Source organism: Chenopodium album, chromosome 8 (assembly GCF_948465745.1).
Source record: "Chenopodium album chromosome 8, dcCheAlbu1.1, whole genome shotgun sequence".
Classification (NCBI taxonomy): Eukaryota; Viridiplantae; Streptophyta; class Magnoliopsida; order Caryophyllales; family Amaranthaceae; genus Chenopodium; species Chenopodium album.
The window spans coordinates 6,099,507-6,116,513 of record NC_137841.1 but is presented as its reverse complement, the minus strand read 5'-3'; the positions used below and the strand labels follow the sequence as shown (position 1 = coordinate 6,116,513).

The 17,007-nt window shown below is 34.5% G+C and overlaps 1 protein-coding gene and 1 long non-coding RNA gene across 4 annotated transcripts; one reads left to right on the top strand and one right to left on the bottom strand.

The window, feature by feature from the left end:
* Positions 1-871: 871 nt before the first annotated feature.
* Positions 872-6,144, top strand: LOC145641671 (uncharacterized). 2 transcript variants are annotated; one of them, XR_014115489.1, is made up of 7 exons: positions 872-1,788; positions 2,075-2,182; positions 2,597-2,720; positions 3,270-3,458; positions 3,761-3,842; positions 3,945-4,038; positions 5,639-6,144. It is a non-coding gene; the product is annotated as an uncharacterized LOC145641671 (long non-coding RNA). The 2 variants fall into 2 exon arrangements; XR_014115488.1 differs by lacking the exon at positions 3,945-4,038 and having other exon boundaries at positions 877-1,788.
* A 3,394-nt stretch (positions 6,145-9,538) lies between these two features.
* LOC145555734 (protein LONG AFTER FAR-RED 3-like) lies at positions 9,539-16,703 on the bottom strand. Of its 2 annotated transcripts, XM_081617463.1 has the most exons (12): positions 16,631-16,703; positions 15,224-15,330; positions 14,858-15,137; positions 14,380-14,465; positions 14,151-14,258; positions 13,888-13,983; positions 13,685-13,783; positions 13,490-13,564; positions 13,160-13,291; positions 13,041-13,064; positions 10,664-10,755; positions 9,539-9,786 (listed from the first exon to the last, which is right to left on the bottom strand). In XM_081617463.1, the coding sequence occupies exons 1-12, from the start codon at positions 16,701-16,703 to the stop codon at positions 9,597-9,599; spliced, it is 1,362 nt and encodes a 453-aa protein (XP_081473589.1). In that variant the 3' UTR covers positions 9,539-9,596. The 2 variants fall into 2 exon arrangements, 1 of the variants encoding a protein (XP_081473589.1); XR_014091543.1 differs by lacking the exons at positions 10,664-10,755; positions 16,631-16,703 and having other exon boundaries at positions 9,665-9,786; positions 12,811-13,064; positions 15,224-16,020.
* Positions 16,704-17,007: the final 304 nt, after the last annotated feature.

Below are 17,007 nucleotides of genomic sequence, written 5' to 3'. Positions count from 1 at the left end.
AGAAGAAAGATCAATTAAGAAGAAAGGTAACTTAAGAAAAGAAAGATCCCCTAAGGTCAGACAATTAGCTTAGAATAGGGAGAGAGTGAGATGACCACTTAAGAAAGATCACTTAAGAAAAAAGATCATTTAAGAAAATCGGGGAAATTATCTTAGGAAGAAGAGAGAGGGAGAAACCACTTGCCAATTATCACTTAAGAAAAATCAGAGCAATCAAATTAGGAGAGTGAGAAAGATCACTTAACAAGGCTCACTTAAAAAATCAAGGAAATTAGCTTAGGAGAGAGATAGAGAGACCACTTATGAAAGATCACTAAAGAAAGTTAGGGCAATTAGCTAAGGAAAAAGGCTTACTAAAATGTGTGTGCGAGAGAAAGAGAGAGAGAGAGAAGAGGAGGAGGAGGAGGAGGAGGAGGAAGAAGAGAGAGAGAGAGAGAGACCACTTAAAAAATCACTAGAAAATCGTGGAAAAGCTTAGGAAAGAGAGAGACCACTTAAGATAAGAAACTGATCAAGTCAATTAGTTAATGTGTATGTGTGTATGTGTGTGTGTGTGTGTGTGAGAGAGAGAGAGAGATAGGAAAAACTTTACGACGTGTGTAAAAGGATAGGGGGAAGCTAACATGAATTGACTTTATAATATCAACAAAACAATAAAAACAATTTGGATATAAATTTAAGTAATACTTTTAGCATCAGCAAAACCACCAAAAAAAATATATACTTTTATTAATACTAATATTTTAAAAGTAATATATTTCCCAAGACATATTACTATTTTCCGATTATATTTTTTAAAAGTTGTATATTTTTTAAAGTAAAATATAGCAATAAGAAAAAAATAATAACAATAACTACACTGAATAATAGCATACATACACTTATGCTACATAATAGTCACACCCGATTTTTTGGAATACGTAATCTCATCCTTGTTGCATTATTAATAGAACGGAGGAAGTATACATCTTTTCCAAATTAAAAAATTTAAAATATGATACAATCTTTCTTATTTTATAACTCAAAAAAAATTGCCCATATTAGAATGGATATAGATATTCAACAGTTTCATAAAGCAATCCAGCTTTTCATACAAAAAAAACACATACACAAACACGCATTTCGTATTCTGTTTCACATAAGTAAGATTAAAACTTCACATATAGATTTCAAATAACTTCATTACAAAAGTTACAAGAACCATCAAAACCTTATTTTTGTAAAAAAAATATATAAAGCTAAAAATATATACATCGATAAATAACAAACACTTACGCTCCACCATATTCACAACCGATAAAATCATTTTGCGCTATCGCGCGATTGCTCAACTAGTTTCTTAAAAATTGAGAACATTCTTACTGTAGCTTATAAACAGTATTTTGCCATTAGCTTTACGGAGTATACTGTCTTCTGGACTACACTTCCTACTGTAGCTTTTTCAGTACTCTTTCTCTCTGTAATCAACTAATCACACTCCATCTCTCTATTCCATTGAAGCGTGAGCAGATTTTCTCATCCTCACATCTCCAACAGCTCACGCTACACCATTGGTTGAAGTTTAAATTGGCTGCCACCGCCGGCCTCCCACCCAAGCATATCCTAGTATTTTCCCCAATTTTTCCTTCTCCGATCAACATCAATTCAAACCCTAATTCCTAAAACAGATTCGACACCCACGAATATCTCAATACTACCTCCAGATTTTGATCTTTCTCCGAGCTCTCCAATGAAGGCTTGAAGGGTACTCTGCGTTTTATCTCTCCTCCATTAAAGTAACTTCTTGAGGTAAGATTTTTTATCATTTTTAATTATCATCTAATATCAATTCGAAAATCTAGGGTATATCTTTAATTTGTTTTGGTTGATCTTATCTTATGGAGTAATTTTCTCAAATTCAATTACTGAGGTAATTTTAGATCCTTTTTGGATTTTAAGTCATGTTTGTTTTGATGGGTTTTATTCATAATCAGGGTTTTGTTGATGAAAATGTGATTTTTGTGAATTTTTTTGCGGCTAAAATTTTGTTACCGTAGTAAATTCCAAGGTTGGAAATTCCAATTTTTTTTTTCAGAAATTTGGAGGATTACGAATAGCTTAGTAGCTTATCTCAAACGGATTGAGGAACTTGAACAGAATGAACACCCTTCATCGTAAAAAATCTCCTGACCTTGTTCTCAAGGTTCGCAAACTCTAATCCTAACTCTCTATGGTTTTATTGCTTTCTTGCTGTGATTGAATTCGTCTTTGATCTTATATTAGCATTTGTTTGGTTTGATTCGGGATTAAATGTGTCGAATTATCAAGGTAATTTTCTCTAAATCTCTACTATTGCATGTTTGAAATAGGGATTTTTTTTTTTTTTATGTGGGCTGCTAATACTTCTTTACATAATTTGTGTGTTGATTTTTTCCCTTCGTTCTGAGAATTGTATATGGAGATTGTTTTTTTTTTTTTTAAAAAAAAATTAATCGCTTTTCTACTGGATCAGATTCGTAGCATTTCAATTATGTGAGTGATTTCTTGCTTGTATGAATTTTTGCAGATGTTTATAATAATTTATTTTCCCCTGATTTTTTTATCTGTGTTTTGGAAGCTATGGGAGCTTTGAACGAATTGAGGAAGCTAGAATTGTTCTTTAAGGATGAGAGCAGGCATGGTCTTTCAGTTATTGATCTTTACAAACTTGTTCAACATGGTAGCTATGTGTTACCGAGGCTGTAAGTTTTAATCTGCAATCTCAATTTTATAGTTGATCTGAGTTGGTGAGCTTAGTTTTGATGAATGCTTTGGGGAGTTGTCTGATGGGTGAACCTTGTCAACTTCTGCTAATTGTTTGATCTAATTGTAGATGCTATTAGACTATATGCTCACTGATTAGGGGTTTTGTGGCTGGATAATAAGCCTTGACCTGATGTTTATTTGGTTTTACACTCATGGTTGAAATTTGGAGTTGAGATTTTAGGTGCTCTTAGATGTTGCGAGTCTTGTTTCTGAATTAGCACCTAAACCGTTCCATTCAACTTATTGATTTGCTTACAAAGCAAAGGTTTTTTTTTTTCTTGTTACGATAGATTCTTTGTTTTCCTTTCCTCTTTCTATCAAAGGCATGAAGGATATTCACATATTTTGTCAAGCTTCACTTTGAATTTTTGACTTTGACACCTTACTGCATATTGTTAAACTCCTTATTGTTAGTGAGAATAATAATTTAAATTATATTTAGCTCATTTGAGGATGATACTAAAATTTATGTTATGCTTTTCCAGGTTGTTAACTTATTTAAATTACAAGGACCAGCAGGTCTTATTTTACTCAGTTTGGAGATGAATAATGGGCTGGTAATCATTTCAATTACAAGGACCAGTAGGTCATATTTTACTCACTACGAGTCCCCTCGTACCAATATTTTGGTATCTCCTCAGTGCAACACGAATGTATTCAACGAACTATTTTGGGTATGGATGTCATCTGCCAAAACACTGTTTATCGTTCATATATTTGTCAGTGTAGACAATTTTTGGTTCTGTAAAGATGGAATATTGAACAAGCAGTTATATAATTGGTGAAAGTATGAAAGGTTATACAAGTAATCTTTTTTATTTTGTAAAGTGAAGAGATATGAATTTTGGAACCTAAATTGATTATTGAGTCAATTTAGGGGGTTCTTTTACTGTGATTGAAGACCCACGGACCCCTGTTTGTTTCCCCCTTTTTTTTCTTCTCACTTTGGCTTCCATTTTCTTTGATCGGATGGCAGAACTGCTCCCATTGTTGCCGACACCTCTATCGTCTACTGCCACAACCTCTCAAGTTTCATTTTCCCCTAACGGCTTGCTGAGGTAATTTGGTTCATTCTCATCCCCTTTTCTTTCCTATTTCTATAATAATGATGCTGAATGAATAGTGGGTTCTATGAATTGGTTTCGGGTTTATTTACTGAGGTACACTGCTAATGACGTGGTATGAATATTCCACGACAATATGTGTGTTTTCTCAAATTCAATTACTGAGGTAATTTCAGGTTTGATTACTGAGGTAATTCCATATTCTTTTTGGATTTAAAGTTTTGTTTATTGTGATGGGTTTTATTTATAATCAAGGATTGTGATGGGTTTTGTTGATAAAATTGTGATTTTTGTGATTTTTTTTGCAATCTAAATTTTATACTGTAGTAATTTCCAAGGTTGAAAATTCCAATTTTTTCTAGAAAGTTTGGTAGTAAAATCGTCAGTTTTAGGGTTTTTGATCTAGAAAATGGGTTGCATTTTCCCTTTGCTCCTCCTTAGGGTTTTAGATCATCAATAATCTGAGTTTTGAGGGTAGTAGGTCTAATTTGGGAGGTGGGTATGAATATAAGGATAATGGGACGTATGCTCGAGGAAAATCGGAGCCATATGGTGCTCGAGGGAAGGGGTCGAAATCATCAAATTGGTCTGGGCTGTTCGATGATTATGGGAGGGCTAATTGGAGTTAATTAAAACAGATAAAGACTATGTGGAGTGTACCTTTCTGAGAAAGGAAGTCATATCTGTCAATATTACTTCCATCTCCTCAGCAGAAGTCATACTTAGTTAGTCACATGAGTATTAGCCATACTATTCCCTGCCAACTGCTGGTTGTTATTTATCAGCAGCTGGATGTTAGTTATCCTTTAATTAGATTGACTTAGTGGTGTTAAATAAAACTATTTGTTGAGGTAGTGATTAACTGTATCGATATGAAACATTATCTTGAATTAAAGGATTTATGTCTTCCATCAATACTAAGAATGGGCACTATCCAAGGAAGGATCTTGTTTTTGGGGGAACTGTTTTATGGAAAACATCTCTTGCGATAACAGAGAGCCTATTTTCATTTGTGATTAGGCCACTTGAATGTCAAAAACTTTTAACTAATGTGTGCCACAAACAGCAATTATTATCAGCAGTTAGTTAAATAGGCCATTGTTATTTTGAGTTACTCTATTTCCTAGCCAAGAAAGGTGAATTTATAGTAGTTTATGAGTGATTTGCCTAGGAAACTAAGAATAGTCGATTGTGGTTTGTAGGACTCACTAGAGTTTGATTTTTGTGACTAACTTATAGTGAGTTTGAGTGCTGAAAGCCATGATCGCTATTTTTTAAATCTCATTCTGGAGGATTGCTATTTTTTCCTTTGGAATAATTTTAAATGGTGGACTGGTGGTGAGGTGAAGCTGTTATTTTGGTTGAGGTGTATAGAAGAGAAATGAATGTCATATATTTTTGACAGATTGACAGGGAATGAATGAAATTATGTGAGCTTCCTTACTCCTTAGTAGATTGTAATTACTGTATTGAATTCTTAAATGCTTTGCAAAGTCAATTGTGGAAGAGCTTCCTTACTTCCCAATTCTTTGCATCAAAATTTCAAAGAATCACAAAACTTCATCAATCAAAATCATCCTTTAGTGGGTTACGGAAATTAGTGTAAAATTGATTAGTGCAATTAGTAATTTGTTTTCAATGTTTGTTATTGTCTTATTGATGCTAAAACTGGGTATCTTCTATTGTTGTTATGTTTTCAAAATGAATGGGGTTTTTGGCAGATTTAAGCATTTAATTTGAAACTTCAAGGACTCTGATGTTAATGTTTCATTTTTCAATACTGATTGCAGCGAATAGGAACCACCCTTCTACCAATAAAGTGAATAACAAGTCTCTTCCAGCACTGGTAGAGGCAGTCCCTGAAGCTGCCATTGCTAAACATAGCTTCCCCAAAGTTGAATCCCTGAGCCACAAGCAATGGCACTTGCACAGCCTGCCGTTGAACGAGCAGCATAAGCACCTTTTCAGAGATCCATTCCTCACACCAGAATGAAGACAGAGTTTGGGACAATAAAGGAAAGAATATGTGAGTGGGAGCAAGTGCAACCTATAATTTTCAAAGTCATGAAAAAAGAGGGATCATGGAGACAAGGCTACGGGGGAGATAAAAGGAAATAAATAAAGAAATCAAAGGAATGAAGACGAAAAGAATTTCAAGAGACCATTCTTAATATTTAATTGTGGAAGAGACTTTGAGGCTATAGAGGAGGGAAATGGAGAGAAATTAGGGCCATCTATATGAATAATAAATACATACTTCCTCTGTTCTTTTTTACTTGACATGTTTCTTTTATCACGCTTGCCAATGCAAAACTTTAACGATCAATAACTTTAATTCTCCATAAGTAAAAATTATAAAATTTATATATTATGATAGTACTTATTGAGACGAATTCAAAAAGATCCAACATGAATATGTTTTTCCTTACATATTATTCACAAAAGATGGTCAAAGGAGGGGTGGTGAATAGTGTAAAAGTCAAAGCGGGTCAAGTAAAAAAGAACGGAGGAAGTACATATTTTTATCCTCAAATTCTTTGTATTTCTTTACTAAATAAACCAGTTACTCGAGGGAAAAATGTCCATAAATATAATGGACATACAAACAATGATAAAACAATGACCAAAAGATAATACCGATAACTTAGGGAACCGTGCGCAACGCGCGCAGGTCCACAACTAGTTAAAAAAAAAATTCCAATTGTATTCTCTCTTCTCTGCGTTGAACATCATCGACCCGATTTCACGAAGAAGAAAATTCATCGATAGAGTTGTTATTGGTACTTTGGCCAAGGGTCAAACATCAACACTAGAAGCCTATTTAGCTTGTTATCGGACAATTACAAAGCTTATTATCACTCCGCCGGACCAAGAGCGTCCTTCAACTAAATATCAGCCCGCCTCTAATGAATTTGCGCTTGTAACATTTACACAATGTTGCTTATGTGAATTAGATTAACTTTTTTTTTCTTTTTTTTTCATATGACATTTAAAATTTAAAGAACTAACTATTTTTTTTTTATCTAGTCTTAAACAGTTGCTGAAGTGGTGAGAAATTGCACTCGTGTGAAATAGTCTACTTCCGATTTGCCTGATGACAAAGCTTTGGAGTTGGCATTGCACACCTTACAAAGTTTTGCAAGTTCCTGCACCGAGACCTTGCATACAATTGGCAAAGCATACATGCTCCATGATGTAGGTGCCACTCTTATTCCTACTACTACTGCTACTTCTACTGCTGCCACTCCTATTGTTAATGCCATTGCCACTCCTACTTCTACTCCTACTCAAACTGCTACTGTCACTCCTGCTTCTGTTGCTACTGCCACTCCTTCTTCTGCTACTGCCACTCCTTCTGCTACTACCACTCCTCTTCTTCATCCTCCTACCTCACCTACTTCTCTCATATCACCACATACTATGCTCACCCCATCTCCATTCTCTTTGAATTATGACTCTTCTCCTCCTCAATCTTGTAACCTACATGAGACGATCACGCACCTCGAGTTCTACTATTTCAATGCTATCACCCATTACAGAGGTTAATGAATCTGCATTTGGATCATCGGAACATACTTCAAAGAAGCAGCGTGGATCATAGGTGTTAGATAGCTAGAAGCAATTTTTTGGTCTTAAATTATATGTAAATAACATTTTGTTCAGATTTTGATGAAATTACATTTAGTTTGTGTTGGAGAAATGCATATTGACTTTTTATATATATATATATAATAAATCGGATACTCTTTGCTATGATCTTTGTCTTGGATGAATGCATTTTCTGTTGGTTTGTCACAGATTCATATTAGTGCCTTGTGCATTTTTACAGGTTCATATTTTTTTTTTTCGAGATAGCTATTGTGTACTTTGGCAGACTCACAGGTTAAAACCGCAAATTCTGCTTGCGGTTTTATATTTAAAACCACTAATGGTATAAGCGGTTTACAAATAAAAACCGCTACTGGCATTAGCAGTTTATAGGTTATTTTTTTTTTAAATTGCTAGTGGTATTAGCTATTTAATTATTATCGTTAGCGGTTTATATGTATAGAACCGATATCACCGTTAGCGGTTCTTTACTGAATTAAAAATAAAAAAAAAATTATCGAAACTGGTACCAATCATACGTTGACAGTACCGCGGGAATAAGTTTTAAAACCAACGCAATTAGGAAATTAGTTTATAATTAAACAATTTCTAGGGAAATCGTATGGCTAAAGGAAAACAAAAACAAACATAAATAATAATAAAAGGCATAAGGAAAAAATAAATTTCCTTGAGTATTAATAGCTCCCTAAATTCTAAGCTAAAGAAATTACAAAAGATAATAGAAAAATAAAAATAATCAAACATATGCTATACGACGCCCTTATTTTACCAGGTAACTCCCACATTTAAATATGAATAGATAAACATACCCTCGTGTGTATTCCATGTTCTTAGTCAATCTAACATCCTCTCCTCCCAACAAACCACCACCGATCGAAAGCAAGGTCATCGGACACATCGCCAGAATTAAAATCTTTTTTTTTTTTTTTTTTGTAGAGGGGGAAAACGCCTAATTTTTCAAAATTCTAGGGGAGAAACGCCTAGAATTTTCAAAAGTCCCTAGGAGATTCGAAAATTCTAAGCGTTTTACCCCGTAGAATTTTTCAGTTTTTTTGCGTTTATTGTTTTTATCATAACTTTTGATTCCAAATTTGGATTAAAACAAATAATATATCGTTGGAAAGATCTGAAAGTCTACCTTTCCAACCCATTTGGAATCAAGTCAATATCATTTCTAGATCTTAATATATGATCGAAATAGTGCAAGGGTATTGGTTTTGGACCAAACTTAGTACTTTAGCCATATCTTAAGATCTAAAACTTATATTGATTTGATTCTAATTGGATTAGAAATTAGACTTCTAGAGCTTTCCAAAGATATATTATTTGTCTTAATCTGATTTCTGGATCAAAAGTTATGATAAAAACAAAAAACACAAAAACTGGAAAATTCTACTGGTGGAAACGCCTAGAATTTTCGAATCTCCTAGGGACTTTTGAAAATTCTAGGCGTTTCTCCCCTAGAGTTTTGAAAAAGTTAGGCGTTTTCCCCCTCCACAAAAAAAAAACGATTTTAATTCCGGCGATGTGTCCGATGACCTTGCTCTCGGTCGGTGGTGGTTTGTTGGGAGGAGAGAATGATAGATTGAGTTAGAGGCCAAAGAAGAAAAACATGGAATACACGTGAAGGTATGTTTCTCCATTTATATTTAAATGCGGGCGAACGTTACCTGGTAAAATAAGGGCGCCGCTTAACAATCCCCTTGATGACGAGCAATGATGTGGCAAGACCGCTAGACAAAGACAATCAATCAACCAAGAACCAACCCTCAACGAGTAGCTATTGATGCATATGTAAGTGTTAGGTCATGGGGCTTCAATAAGCATCGCAATAGCAGCGAGCCATAGCTCACCATCGATTGAAGGCAGGTAGGAGCGAGCTATAGAAAAAATGTCAGTTGTCATATACTTGCTTTTTTTTCCCTATCATTTTGCTTCCACTTGCACTACAACCCAACAAAAGTAATCATAAACACTAAAATAGAAATACTCAGTAGAATCATAACCATAATCGTACTGCTACATGATAATGATACATGATTATGCCTGACGAAGAGATCATATACATAATCGTACTGCTTTTAAAGGTGTTCCTACAATGATATTGACAAAAGATATTGATGTTTGACCCCGCCTTAATCACACAACATTCTTTGAAGAATAGGCTTGAATTCCACCAACATATGTAGCCTCTACAGAAGCAAATGCTTCAGCTATAAATTTCTCCCATGAGTTTGTGGACAATACAACAAAATCTGCCCATTTTCCTGGAGATACTGACCCTATTTCTTTGTCAAGAAAACACGCACGAGCTGCTGAAATCGTGTGCCTGCATGCAGAAAATTTTGTTATGTTTAAGAGTTGTTTTTATTGGTTTATGAAAATAAAATGCACAAGCACAAGCTGGAGTGAAGGATTAAGACTAAAATCTCATAGAGGCGTGTACATGTAGTATAGACTCCCTTCTTCTCTTAAGCCAAAATTTCCTTTGGTAGATTTTAAGAAGCTAACAACTTTCTATAATGACATAATAGAATTATATGCGATTAGCTAGCTAATTGTAGGAAAGATAATGTTTTATTTACTTATTGTTACTATAATTAACAGGCAAGTTTCAATTTCAGTAAGTTCCTTTCTAATACACATTACTAATGATTATACTCGTAACTGCATAACATTACATGAACTACATCTAGAATATACACTTCCTCTATCCCTGTTTAATTTTACACGTGTAGATGACAAACTTAATAATAATGAGAACACACCATAAGTTTTGTGTGTGTGCCGTGTGTGTGTGGAGTGACCATTCACACCGAAAGACATTCATTCCTCCTGGGCTAAGCCTATATCAGGTTATCTAATCTAGTACTCTAGTATGTTAACTACGCCCCTGCAATATGATCGTGAGAGGAATAAGGCAAGAGAAAGCCTCATTATATAACCTTGCCGGGATATTGAATGTGGGACACTAGGACTTCAAGGTAAGAGAGTGACAAGCCAAGCAAAGCTGACATACTATAACCCTAATACTTTGATAGTGTTTCTGGAGTCACTAACAGAAGAAACTCTATGAGGTTTTCCGTAAGCAGGTCTACAGAATGACTCTTGAATGATTTTAGTATTCAGATATGACAAACTAAAAAAAGCTCTCACTGGAAACATCAATCATAGGGGATCTACAGAAGACAAAAGATGAGCCTTACGCATCAAGTGCATCATTGAGTGAGAGGGATTCAAATGGAATCCATGATGTTTCCCACATTGGTGGAACCCTTTTTACTGCTGTCCTAATGTTGTTCTGTAGACACCCATTTGTGTCTCCCCAAAACCAAACCCGGTGATGAGTACCTTTCACGTCAAATCATAATCGAATGAAACGAAAGTGTGGAAAGTCTAGTGTTGCAGAAAGTTTTTATTTCTTTTCTCTTCTCCCTGTTTTTGAAAACTTTATTTTAAGAAAACAGCCAATCCAGTTTGGTTGGTCCGTGATATGGGTCTAATAGTGGTGTAGTTGGATGGGGCTTGCAAAGACCTTTCCAACGATAAATTATAAGCCCAATTCCGATGAATATTGAGGAAGTTATGGCCAAAATACTAAACTGGGCCCGGTTTGAGCTTTATATGCGGCCCAATGATCTAGAGGAAGGCCTATTATTAATTATCATTCCTAAAGCTATTAGGATTGATTATAGTCTTCTAGAATATTCTAGAAGGTTCTTTTAAATCCTAATGGGGTTAGGATTGATAATTATGTTTTAAAGAGTTTGAAATTGAATAAAACTACTCCTTTTAAGAATCCTTGTTTTGTACGAAGTGGAATATATTCAGATTTTATTTTCGTGCCTCATAATATTTATCCAAATTTTATATGGTTGGATAGATATTTAAATTATCTTTCCAATGATATATTATAATATTAAATCCGAATTATAACGAAAAAGATATGAATGAGACATTCCAAAACTGACACCCTTCCACTATTTTGGCCATATCTTTTTATCTACAAAATATTTTAATCTGATTTCAATTGGGTTGTAAAGTAGACTTTAATATCTTTCCAACGACATATTATATGCCTTATTTGGACTTCCGGATCAAAAGATATGATAAAAACAAAAACGCGTTAAAAACAGGCTTAGCGCCTGACTCCAGGCATTGGCGCCTGGAATCAGACCTGGCGCCTGGCGCCAATAGCCAATGCCTGGCGCCAACCTCGTTTTGCGTGCGCCAGACTCTGTTTTGTTAATTTTATCTTTTTGGCTGATTTTCTCTATAAATATCGTATTAAAAACTCCGTTTTGATTCATCAACAATCAGTTTTCTTTCGCAATCATTAATTCTCTAACTCTCTCTTAATCAATCACCAACTCTCATCAAGATTTTCTTGATTATTCTCTCTCTCTCTTTTTCTAAACTAGCCTTTTCTCAAATACAAAATTCCGCATTCACAAGATCTAGAAACACCTAGCCATATTCGAAGTTGCCTTCGCCCTAGACGTGAAAGGTTTAATTTCTGAGGGTTTGGTCCCAAATCTCTATTTCAATTATTTAATTTAATTGTTTGTTTATTGTTTTCCTTGAAGTTACTAACGTGTGTATTTTGTTATTAGAAAGAGGTACGAGGCATCCAAGTAAGTACTTTAATGGTTTAATTGATATTATGATGTAGAAATCATGCTTATATTGTTATTATGATATTCCTAGTATCATGTTTAGGGTAAATTTAATATCAAGTATGATTAAAAGTGCGATGCTTCCTATGTTCTTCCTAATATTAATTCATGTTAGTATCATGTTAGGGTTAAAGATTTGATTTTTATTGCTTAGTGACATGCTAGGATTTGTTATTAATCTTGTTAGTATCATGCCTAGGATCTTGCTATTTCTATTATGCTTTAATATTAACATGAACATGATTATGAGCATGATTATGATTATAATTGTTATAATTTATGATTATTATTATTATTATTATTTTGATGATGATTATTTTATTTATGATGATATTATCATTATTATAATTATTATTCATGATATTGATTATTTATTATGTTGCTTGATATTTATTTTATTGCTTGATCACCTTTTATGCATGTTTAAAGGGAATTTGTACTTGTAATCACGCTTAATAAGATAATTAATAATCTTGTTAGGGTTAATATGATTATAATTCAAGTGATCGCCAATAATAGTTTATTTGTGCATTAATATTCAACCAACATAGATTAAACAGGTTTAGGGTTAATCCTATTGATTGCATGTTAATCAGAAAGCGCACATGAATACGAGCAGAATAAAGTAGAGGCCTATTATTAGGGCAGGTTCAATCTCTTTTAGGTTGGATTTGTACCTTCATCCCCGAACCCTTATTTGGTTCATGACCTTATGGAGTTGACGATCTCTTGGATCGTTAAGGGGTGTAACCTTCACCTCGTGAACGGTTTACAAGTTCCTAAAAAACTTGTTGGCGACTCTTTTGCTCTATATTCTTCCCTTTTGGACGCCACCGTACTTTAGTGTATGATCACAGTGGGGTTCAAGCTAGTGGGATTTTTAAAGGCTTGAAATTATTCCCTACATGTTCAAAGGATCAATGTGTGTAACCTAATACATTGTCAGGAAAATACAGATATTAGAAGTTGGAAAAGTGCAAAAAAAAAAAAAGATAGTAATGGCAAGAAGCTAAGTTTAGTTCGCACAGGCCAATCACATCCAAAAGCTAGTAGTGAGTGACTTGTTAGAAGTGAATGAAAGAGATAAGATCCATGTTCAGCCCGTTGCTTCCTCAATTTTCTTTCTACAGAAATAGCATCATCAAGAAGGTGCATCGGCTGCCAAAATTTACAAGAAATTTCAGAATTTCTGAACAATCTTTTAATATTGATGTGATGCAAAATAGAAACATCATAGGTGAACAAATTGTCTTCTTTTGAACTGGAATCAGATGAGATGAATGATCAAGTATGTTGTAAAGCCAATAAAAAAAGTATTATATGAGAAAATGCAAGGAACAATGTCCCCAATCAAACCTGTACCGAAGCAACAACGTCTTGTTTACCAAATCGAGCAGCTAAACCAGGTGCCAAATGCTGAGCATGTTCAATCTGAAATAACATGACCAAGAACTCGGGACAGTAATAAATAAGATTTAAACATGCAACAATGTACGGTGGTCACATCATAATTGCAGGCCACTTAGCAGATCACAACGAAAATTTACTTACCCTAAATCTTTGGTCCCTTTCTCCATTCTCTAAAGCAACTGAGTCATACACATCCAAGATTAAGTCATTCGCCTTATCGTCAATAGCATGAATGGAGACCTGGTATAGTAATGAAAAGCGCTTATAGAATTTTTATCCTATCCTGACAGCTTGAGCCTTGAGAGCATCTATTGAGTAAAATAAATGCAGTGTCAAGGGACCACCTGCAGCCCAGATTTGTCAGAAAGTGCAGTCATGTCGAGCAGATTGTCAAGGTCCATCACTTGAAAGCCAGAACTCTCAGGATTATCAGCATATGGCTGTATAGGAAAATCAAGAATCAAGAGTGCACAGTTCATCATAATTACAACTTTCATTCCAAGCATTACAAGAATTGACAAAATCTGGTACATAAGCATTCATTAACATCAAAATGACCAATCAGAATCAATTAACATGGAGTAGATATTAGCTCGTGCATGCTAACCTCATAAAAGAGGGCACTGTTAGACCCCAACGCTCCATCTAAGAAAGCCTTGACACCACTAAGGTAAAGCCATTTGCTAACCATACGACCTGTCGTCTGCACAAGATCCTGATTAAGCAGTATATGTAAGCCCATAGTAAATAATTAAAAAAAATAGATTGACTGGATATCTTCAAAAAGAATAAAAAAACCAAATAAATATTTTTGATAACAGTACAGTGGTACATACAGATACGCGTGACCAGGTTTCAAGGGGAAAAAACAAACAAACTCTGATCATCATATTTCCAGAAGCATTTGCCCAGTTGTAGACATCTACCAAACCATATGAAGGGGAAAATTCAATTTAAACATTCAGCAAGAAAAGAAAAATGTTAGAATTATTTGATTGCTATAATAACTAACACATGGTCAGGTCAACAAGCAAATTATCAAACTAAAAAACAAAATATCACGAACTGCATTCCTCTTGTAGGGATTTTAATTAATCACTTGGCCATTGGACTAAAAGCTCTGTCCAGAGGAAACACAATTTGTGCAGATAATATTAAAATGATCATTCAAATAGCATACAAAAAACGGATACAATATGAGAATAGCGTGTAAAAACCAAGAAATATTTCAAGAAAGAGAAAACAAGATAACAACATTATAAAGGAAAAAACTTTTGGAAATAGCATATAAGCAAAATTTGTGTACTTCATAACCTGTAAAATCTTGCCATGGTAACTCTGATGAAGAACCAGGAACATATCTTCCCATATCAACCACTGTTGTTACACCTTTGGTCAAAGCATAATAGCTGGCCTTTACTAATGCTTCCCTCCTTTCATCAATGGTGGGTTCTGGGATACTTGGAAGAATAAGCTGTCTTGCAGCATCTACCAGGAATCCAGTAGGATCTTTTGTTTCTCGAGTGATTCCAGCCATCTTGATTACCAGTGAATTAGCCAAACCCATATGACCATCCATCCGTGATAGCCAAACCTGCAAGATAGTGTAGCATAAATATTTAAAGCTTCAAAGTATTCAAGCTGCAAAGAACCATGTCAAATTTGAAGTTTTAACTTTACAGGATTTTGAGGACTTATATCATCAATCCAATTTGCCATTGGCAGTTCTCCTCCCCAAAGGTCATTGTTCCATCCACCACCCAAAATCCAAACACCTTCCTTCTTACCTGCAATGTTTTTAAAGACAAGTTTAAAAAAAATTATATTAACTGAGAAGAAAGAGAACAACCAGAAGGTGCATCCTCCAAAATACATAAAAGTCTAGTTCTTTTTTAATCCTAAGATGTAACCAGTGACATGGGTTCAAAATATATACTCTTAAGGGATCAGGATATCTAACTATCAAATCTACCATTTAAAGTAGAACCCACATACTACCATTAGCCTCCCTAGTCTCAACTACCAAATGTTGCATAACCAAGCCTATTTAACCACTGCTGCATTTGAGAGTGATTGTGTACTTCTCTCAACATGAATGTTTACACATAAGAAAGGGTCTCACAAGATCTCATGAGATTTTATCCATGTTCAGACCCTAAATCTAATGTAGAATTGTTCACATTTGACAAAATGAGACATTGAACAGACAACCGGTATCAAAGGAATAACCAGATCATCTTAATGGTGCACATAGCCAATTATGACTATCTATAAAGAGAGTTTATACATGGTCACTGAAAGAAGAAAAATGTCGGCAGTTCCTGTAGCAGGTAAATAAATCTAAAGCTGGAAAATTCATAAATGAGAGCTTTTCTCTTCCACCAGCAGCTGAAATGTGGACAGGCCACCAACCAAGCTAAGTTGTAGGTTCACTAGGTTGAGGATTTCATTACAAATGCCATAAATTAACTTCTCCCTTGTATATTCATAAGATCTTATTTAATTATTTTGTTTTGGAGCATCTTTATGCAGCGCATAAAAGAAGATTAGATGCAACAGGTTGTAGAGTCGCAATAGATTGTTCTTGTGCCCAATATTATTCCTTCATGGGCTAGTAGGCTACAGCTGCTCACTAAAAGGATCCGTTTTATTGGTTACTACCAAGATAGAATTGTTCTTGTTACTTTTGGTCCAGGTATGATGCTAGCTAGTACAGTTTCCCATCATATAGATGTCATTTTTTGGTCCAAGCATCTATAATTTGCAAACATAGCCCTCAAGAACGGAAGAGCAAAGGCTCTAGAAGTGATTGGTTACGACAACAATTTACCCATTCTTTATTTCACAATACTTATCCTACTTTCAATTCAAGTGAATTCAAACTGACTGTGCTAATTATATCCTTCTTCTCTTATAGATTAGTTATCCACTAAATATTATCTCTTTAAGTTTTTATAATCTCTTAAATCCAAAGCAAAGCCACTTTATGATGCATGGGATACCCAAAAATAATTTTTCATTCAGCAATTTGTAATAAATAATTGTTCCAGCCATTTTGTATTATAAAGCTCCTTAAAGTTTACATACTTTTAACAGCGGCTTTAATCTTCATAACAAACTTCTGTTTCGTACTGACACCATGTAGTTCCACTTGAGTCATCTGCTTAACATGAGATAAAAAGATATCAAATTTCACTGACAACCAAAAGCATTTCAAATATATAGTGGCATGTAACAGGTTAGCACTTAGCAGTAATCAGTAATGTCACATAGACTGGAAGATTAGTGTTCAAACAGCTTCACTTTTGCATCCTACCAAAATAGCAATGCATTGATAATATTTTCTAACATACTACAATATGTTTTTAGCTGTTTTAGAAGATATTAAGAGTACTATTATCAAAATCTACTTTTTTTTTTAAGCTTTTCATAAAAGTTTCCTACTTTTATTACACTCGCAATAA

Bases quoted from the DNA above. Each gene is read 5' to 3' on its own strand.
- LOC145555734 (XM_081617463.1), bottom strand. From the start codon at position 16,703: ATGACTCAAGTGGAACTACATGGTGTCAGTACGAAACAGAAGTTTGTT. The intron at 14,466-14,857 runs GTTATGAAGTAC...ATGGTTTGGTAG, and splicing joins ACCATGGCAAGATTTTACAG to ATGTCTACAACTGGGCAAAT. The intron at 14,259-14,379 runs GTATGTACCACT...CTGCTTAATCAG, and splicing joins AAACCTGGTCACGCGTATCT to GATCTTGTGCAGACGACAGG.